This window comes from Prosopis cineraria, unplaced genomic scaffold, assembly GCF_029017545.1.
Source record: "Prosopis cineraria cultivar Desert tree isolate PC_DT_omini unplaced genomic scaffold, ASM2901754v1 PC10, whole genome shotgun sequence".
NCBI lineage: Eukaryota > Viridiplantae > Streptophyta > Magnoliopsida > Fabales > Fabaceae > Prosopis > Prosopis cineraria.
Window position 1 is genome coordinate 13,180,463 of NW_026555341.1, and position 9,053 is coordinate 13,189,515.

Here is a 9,053-nt window from a genome sequence, read left to right on the forward strand (position 1 = left end):
CTCGTGCAATACACCATCACCATAAATATGCACACATACTGAAATTTAACCACTCAACCCCTAATTTAATAAAAACATAAGGGAAAAATTTTGCACCAACCAATCATTTTCATATCAACTCATCCCAAAAATATACATAACATTACTTTCACAAGTATTTTAGCCCTATGTAAGGTATTCAACCAAAATTCACTAACCTAAGGCACAAAATATATAAATTGTACATCATAGTAATGCAAGTAACTCAAAAATAATGACATATGACCTAGTTGGTAAGTTAATATAAATACACATAAATCAACATAAAAAGGCATATAGTAGGATTTACATTATAATCCTATGCCTCCATATCTTTTCCTTGATCTGGATCCAATGAGCTAAGCCCTATAAATATTAAAATTAAGGGGTGAGTACAACCACTTATTAACTAAGTTCTACCTAATCTATATAGTTGTATATCAATCAAAGATAGATGCAAATGGAAAATAGTATACACATGACAAATATAGCCACGGTCACAACAATAACAACCATGTAACTAGGCATAAAACACATGCTATCATATTTACATCAAATATACACAATATAATGTCACAAAACTAATAACCATGCACTCCTAATGCATGCTAGACCACAATAATAACAACCATATGGTTGAAGCTAAATGCACAATTAAATGCTAGACTTATACTCTCTTGTTTCCTCCGATATGAAATCAGTAGCTATTAAGTGGCTACGTCCATCACAAGCTAACCCAACATTTCACTTGTAAGGAGCTACCGTGCCAAAGTTAACTTACTTACTTATGTAACAGGGTTTCTCTTAATACTAACAACCATAAGGTGTGATACCTCTAATCTAACCTCTTTATAAATCGGTAGAAACTAATTAAGTTTGAGTCCCTCAAAGAACAAGTAGGATAGTCTCAAATCAACCATAGGACAAGGGCTTCCTCCTAATTTCAACAGTCGGTACCAAGGCAAGCTCTCAATTCTAACAGTCACCCCAATACCATGTGGATTTACTAAACTACTCTTCTTAGGTGAACTTTTGCCAATGATCATGCTATGTACAACTTACACATATTATGCATTCTAATCCATAATTCATAATGCATGAATTCACTTATTCATATTCACATACTCATCATACTCTATATGTCAAATACCACAGGTTTATCATGACATGCTATCAATCATAGTCAATAATCACTAATGTGAAATCATGTAAGAGGTTCTACATTTTCCAAAATCATTCTATTACAAATTTATCACATTGTCAAATTGCATCAATTAGTTTTTACAAATCAAACAAATTTTAAATCATAATTTTCATGATTATCTAATTAACATACAGCTATAAAAATGAGACTTTCCTCGATTACTTTAAACCTTTGAGATGTCAAAGGCTTATTCCTCAAAATAACCACTTCTAAAGCTTCTTTCCAAACTTGAATTATGCCAAAATGAATGGTCTACAATCACATCACAAGAATGTCATCATTATCTCATTCTTAGGCATTTACCGATATTAAACTCCACATATTCCTTTTTATCAAAATCATAAAATCACACCGAATCATATCCAATGGGTTTATTAAGTTCCTTTAACCTATATTATCATTAATAGGTCATTAAACCATCATAAGTGAGCATCAAACACTCCCAACCACCTCATTCATTTCAAAATTTGCACATTAATGGCTCCTCCCAACTAACCATCCATAAAATCATTAATGTAGGGTCTAGATACCCTAAACAAACTCCCATTATATGCGTTTTAACTAATGGATTTGGATCCATGACTCATATGGACCAAAAATCACCATTAACACTCAAACCCTAACTTAACTTTTTTAAAAAATAAAAGTAGAGGAAAGAAAAGAAGCACATTATACTTACCTTGGGTGTTCCCAATGTGTGTGCCCTAGTAGAGCAATTTCGTGATCTTTGTTTTCCTTTTTTTCTCCCCTTCTATCTTTTCACGCAAATACAAAATGGTTTATTTAAAGTTGTCGCGACACATGGCACAGAAAGGCCTATTTTCACGTTGATTGCCTCTATGTGACTCGGCGAATCATCGACACACCGTGGTATGTGACATAGAGGACTTTTCTTCACTTTTTCCTTACCTAAATGGCCTAACTTCACTTTGAAGCCTCATCTTGGGCTGAATTCACAATCAAATACACTTATTAAACCCCTCTGGCCACACTCATTAAGCTTAATTAATCATGCTTAGATTTTTAGGATGTTACATTGATGCCTTATATCAAGTTTCATATATGGCATTTTATATATTCAAACTCATTTGTTTAAGAAGATTGTTACAATTGCCCATTCTTCAAATTGTATCTAACAAGCATGTGCCAAAGTGACATCAAAACCTGATGAGATGTAGTCTTATATTATCAGGGATAAGCTTCTTTACTTTAATGAACATGTAATAGTTTCTCATGAAGACACCGAGCTAATATGCTACATTCTCCAAGAGTTTTATTGCTCTGTTATAAGTGGCCATGCAAGCTCTCTCTAAACTTTTCACTATGTAATTGCCATGGTGTACTAGCCATACATGGATTGAAATATTCAAGACTTCGTGTGATGCTGTGTGGTGTGTCAATGTGTGAAGACTTCTCAAACTTTGCCGATAGGATTAGTGTGCCCCTTGGCCATTCCTACTCAAATATAGGACTCAATGGCATGGATTTCATCACATCATTACCCACCATATGTAACTTCTTGGTTATCATGGTGGTTAGAGATCAACTTTCCAAATATGCCCACTTTGTGCTATTGAAGACTAATTACTCCAGTCATAGTATGGCTAAGGCTTTTTTGGTACCGTCATTAGATCACATGGTATGTCACAAACTATTATCTCTGATCATGATCAATTTTCCTTTAAAATGAAATTTAAACACTTTTTTGTACGGTTATCAAACTTGGTCATATTTAAGTATTGTCGGGTCTAATGAACAATATCTTTCACAAGCATGTCCTGCATTCACACTGTAAGGATGCCTTAAATTAAAACTTAAATTATCACACAAACCATAGTCAATCAATGACTAATCTAAAAGGATTATCTTATAAGAGATTAACCTAAACAAATCATTAACATGTATTTTCACAAATTTTTTTAAAACAAAGGGATCCCTAGTCTTTAAAATAATTTAAAAACTCACATCACTCAATTAAACTTGTGTAGAAGCATGAGATTAATTAAGCATTAAGAAATACATTTCAAGATGGGAGAAAAATTTTCCCTTTATTTCCTTTCTGTGCCCTACTCCACATAGTGTATATATACATATATTCACTAACATAATACTTGACCACTCAAACCCATCCATAACTAGAAACGAGAGGCCAAGGTCTCAATCACATTTGTCAAAATGATTATCACTTAGTCATCATATTTCATGTATATTATCTATTCATCAATAGTTCATCACATGCATAAATTTTTCTTTTCATTCAAATATAGTTAATATTAACTACTCACCCTTGGACATAAAAAGCACAAGGGGAGACTAGAACAATATTCAAGTTCTCAAATTATGTATATAATAACTATTTTCACTTGCACAAGTATTTTTGCCCACTAATATAAACATAAGCACCAAATCACATTCCCAAGAGCCCAAAATAGATTTCCACCCAATACAAAATCTATAATGCAAGTGAATCAAGAATATATTGTCCTAGTTAAAAATATCATAAACTAAATACATGTATCAAAATAATAAAAAAAAAAGGCCTACAGAAGTGACTATTATCACTTGGTCTGATGCTCATTTCTTTTGTTCTTTTCATATGAGCTAGCTTCTATAATATGTTAAAAGAGAAGGGTGATTATGACCACTCAATAACTAAGATACATCTAAGTTATATAAATACATGATAATTAATTATGAATACAAATAGCTAATAAATTCATCCAGATAACCATGTAAATAATCATATTAAGATCATGTTAATCATATTAATATCTAACTCACGTGAATAATCTCAATAATAAAGTCAAATATAAAATTGATACAACTACCCACAAATACTATACGTTCATACAAAATTAGTACAAGCGCCCGCATGTACATTTTTCACATATTTATCACATGTTCTCATTTTCACAATTACAATTATAGTCTTAAATATAGCTATTAATTACTCAAATTGCATAATAATAATGAAATGTATGATCAATCTCTTCCTTATATCCCCCTTATTTTCTCTAACATGAAATCTTTAGGCCAACAACTGAAGTGAATCATCCATGTGGTAAGACTAACTACTCAAGGCCTTAGTCATATCATGAGGAGCTATCAAGTTAGGGTTACCTTACTCACTTGTGAACGTGATTTCTCCCAAATCATACACTATGAGGTGTCATACCTAAGACTAGCTATATCCAAAACTCCAAGTAGGCCAGTAGGGTTACTGATATATTTGAACCTATTTGTTTTGTACAATAACTTCTTTCACAACAGTTTCATTAAAGTTTTGGCTAAAATTATTTTTCAAACAATTTTTTGATATCAAAATTTTCCTTTTTATTTTATAATATCACACCTAAAAATATTCAAAAATTATAAACTTGTTTTTAAGGCTAGAATCATTATTTTTTAGCCTTAATAACATGTTTCTACTCCCAAATAACCCTTTAGTCATTAATAAATTAACTTATAATTTTAGATTTACCAAAAATCTAATCATAGAAGTCTAGGGTTTAACTAAAAAGCCTCAAATTTAAATTCCATCAATAAAATAATACTCTAAAATATTTATTATACTATCAATAATCTGAACAACTATATTTATTCATTATAAATTCATCCCCCTTTCAAACCCTATATTTTTCATAACTACAAAATTAAAAACTCAAGGAAAAAGATAACTAAAAAATATATTTAAAACACTTATATAATTTTAAAATATTTAAAATCTTATCTAAAATATTCTGTTAAAAACAACCCCTACCTTCTAAATCAGTTTCCCCGTCGCCCCCGAGGTCGCACGCGCTCGTCTTTCTGTTCAGTCACGGAAAAGAAATTGAAAAGGGTAAGGGAAAATGTAAGAAAAGAAGAGAGGCGTGTTGATTTAATTGATTGTGGGTCCCTCAATCTCACTCCTCCTTTCATTTTCTTTTTTTAATATACCTGCACACTTACACGCACAAAACACCGATGGATATAATATGTTCCCCATTCCCTTCTTCTTTTTCTTTTTATATTTATATCCCCTTTCTTCTTTTATTTTTTTAATAATAACAATAATTATTATTTTTATTTTTATTTTTTAAAAAAATAAAACTTAAAATTTTATTCTAAATTAGATCTAATAATAATTCTTTAACTAAAATTATTTATCTATAAATATTTCTTTAAAATTACTTATTTATTTTTGATTAGTTTAATTAATTTTAAATTTAATTTTGAGATGTTACACACACGGATTCAAATCCAAGACTTTGTTGATAAATTTAAAAAACCCGAGGCTGTAACAACTTCTATTAGGATTAACACTTATTGATAAATTTAAACACTTTTATATTTTTTAGATAATTATATAACTTTAAAAGTAATCATATATTTTTTATAATTCAAAATTAATTTAAAAAAAGTTTGAAAATAGAGTTTCTTTTTAAAAACTCTACAATCATATCCTTTTCAAAAAATTACATAAAAATACTAAAATGAAAATGTAAAAATTAAATGAATGCCATATTCTCTAATTATGTTAGGGCCAAAATAAGACAAATCATTTAGGTTATGTTTTATAAATAATTCTTATATATATATATATATATATAATTTTTATAAAAATAATTAAAAAATATAAACATTTTTTAAATCAATTTTTTACAAAAAATTGTAAATCAAATTTTCTATAAACTTCAATAGTATTTTTTTTGGCTAGACTAATCATTCATTAATTTTAATTTTCAAGGATTAATATATCTAATAAATAAAACTCTATTTAAAATAAAATGAACTGTAGGTATCAAATTGAAATTGAGAAAAATTACAATAATATACGGATTAATTTTCTCCTATAATTTTGCATACGATTTTTCTTACTGTAGAAAATTTGAACATATATAGAGATGGAAATTTGAAAACATTCGTTTTGTTCATCGAAGTCCTGTGATTAACACTACTCTTGAACCTATAACCTAAAATTAATTAATTGAATCTAATTTCTGAGAAATACTTAGACATCTAGACATGGGGAAAAGTAATGGTAATATTTATTTGTACTATTATTATTGTTTTAGTTATATATACTATTTGTGTTTTTAAGTTTTTTTAAGTTTTTGAAATGAAGATACGGATTTATAAAATTATATTTTTCATTCTATCATCAAATGAATATTTGTATAAAATATCAAAACTCTTCCAACAGGTGCGCACTTATTTTTATATGAATCATAAGCAAGATTCCGCACATCCAAAGCCATTAATTAGTTTTGATACTAAAATATGCCTAATTGTTCTTAGCCCTTGTAATTAAATGGCAAGAGTCTTAGAATATTCTATGTAACCGTCATTAAATTTAATTGATCAAGATTTGAAGAGATTAAATTGGTAATTGAGACAACTTTAAATAAGCAGAAGTTTCATATTATATATCCCTAAAACATATATTAACTGTAGGAGGTTGGTTGATTTACGATTTAGCCCACCTCACCTAGCCAGTACCCTGTATGGGCAGCTCAATTATTAGTATTATGAAAATGAGTACACAACATAGAATTATTGCATTATCTCCAGTTTACCAGTGATATATATTAGTAAACAGCTAGTGTGATTTTTTCGTAAGAAATTATTATATATACACGTGTTGTAATATTGCACGAAATTATTAAAATAAACTGTTTACATTTTCTTTATATTGCAAAGAATTTTTAAAAATTAATGCTCACTGCCTTAAATAACTAGGAAAGAAAGCATAAAAGGAATTTTCATTAATAAATAATAACTGAACCACTATGGACATGACAAGATGCAATACACGAATAAACCCTAACATAAAATTTATCACAAACTGAAAGCACAGTGGTTTCAACCCCGGGAGACTCCCAACGAGACAATAATATTGTTATTGACAGATTTAAAAGTAAAACACATCTGAATAAGAGTTTTTGCACCATACAATTAAATATATGCCAAAAGATCCATTATAGGACCAAAATACCTGTAAATTTTTTCTCCAAAAAACACCTAGTTTTTTAAGTGAATAAAGGTGTAAAAGTATTCATGAACTTATTTTTATAATTTTTCCCAGACCGTAAAAATAGCAAACATCAATTAGTTTTGACACCTAGCATGATCATGGGACCCAAGCTGCAAAACAAACAGATGTTTGCCATTTTTTATTGTCTGAGAAAAATTGCACTTGCTAAAACAAGCTCATGAGTATTTTTACACTCTTATTTACTTAAAGATACCAAGTGCATCTGAAAAAAATTTATGGATATTTTTGTTATAATTCTCTTTATTTTATTTTGTTAGAACCAAAAAAGCCATGCAGATGCAATACTAAGACATAAAGTTGAAACCAGTTTCCATCCCGCCGGCTCCACGCCGCCAGCTGCTCCGCCGTACTGAAGGTGAATGCTATCCAATTCAGCTTTCGCAAAAACCACCTTCTTTTCCTTCGGCTTTAAGAAAGGGTACATCACCGCCTCGCGTATCGTCGCGTGGCCGAATCCCAGCACGTGTCCGATCTGGTGCATCGCCACCGACTCCATGTCCACGTGCATGGCGTCAGTCGGCGATGCCCAGCTCTCATTGGAGTCCAAATAAACGACCAAGCTCCCCGTGGTGTTATCAAACAAGGGGCCACCTAGCACTCCTTCCTTTCCATCCAACGGCCGGAACACGATTTGAATGTCAGACTCGTTCCACAACGGCGTCTCCGTGAACGACAATCCCGTCACATTGGACCACCGGTCAAAGGCATCTGAGAACGCAGGCCTTGACAACGTCGTATCATTTTTTGGAGAAAAAGCATAGGTGAACTCTTTCTTCCCAGTCGGCCACCACGAGTTATTAAACTTCATCGTGCCATCCTCCATTATAATGGAGACGTTATTTAAAATATCAGGAACGCCGCATCGCGGCGTTATGATCAGCGAAAGAGTTTCGTTGTCAAGCTGGCCGTTGGAAACGAGACCGAAAGTGTTCTGAAACTTCTTTAAGGCTGATTTGAGCTCATCCGTGTAGATATCGGAGACATCAGAAGTATTAAGGTAATTGTAATAATCAAGATAGACTTTAAAATCGGATAAGTAAGTGATATTTTCTCCTATTTGATAACTTAAGCTGCGTTCCTCAGAGGATGATGCTATGTAGGTTGCGGCCTCCATGAGTATATCTTTCGCTTTCTTAAGCAACTCCGTTAATGTTGAGAGCGAGAAAGAAGCTGAAGATGAATCTACAAAGAGAAGGGATAATGAAAGGAAGAACAGAACGTAAGCTTTGTTTCTCATCACGCTCACTTCTTCTTTTGTTTTTTGGAGCTTATTCTTTCCGAAAATGGTGAGTTTGGTTGATGTGTGTTTAGGAGAGAAAATTTGAGTGCTTAAATAGCCATAGAAAGCACTCGCACGTTTCTGTATTATGGGTTACTTCTTTTCTGGGAAATTTCTCTCCCGCGATGGTCGTTTGCGTGGAGACAAGTTGCAGGAACGTAATTATCGCTAAAGAACAAAATATTGAATTTCAATTTAAATAATGGATTTTTTTTTTTTTTGGAAACATGAGATAGGAAGTTAAGAGCCCGATGTACTCTAAATTATTGGTTTAAAAGTATACTTCCCCGGCTCATTCCCTCATTCTACAATTTACGACTCTCAAAACAAAAATTTACATCCTCTTTTTTTTTTTGCCAAAAAAATTTACATCTGAAATTCATTGATTTATGAAAGAAAGTTTGTTAAGCACAATATTATTTAAAAAATTTTTTCTTCGCAAATTAATAAATCATACTTGAATACGTGTTTTGAGGGCTGCAAATAAGGGTATAAGAATAGTACATCACTGGATA

The 9,053-nt window shown here is 31.2% G+C and overlaps 1 protein-coding gene across 1 annotated transcript; it reads right to left on the reverse strand.

The window, feature by feature from the left end:
* Positions 1–7,512: 7,512 nt before the first annotated feature.
* LOC129322424 (metalloendoproteinase 5-MMP-like) lies at positions 7,513–8,496 on the reverse strand. Its single transcript, XM_054968752.1, has one exon. The coding sequence runs from the start codon at positions 8,494–8,496 to the stop codon at positions 7,513–7,515; it is 984 nt and encodes a 327-aa protein (XP_054824727.1).
* Positions 8,497–9,053: the final 557 nt, after the last annotated feature.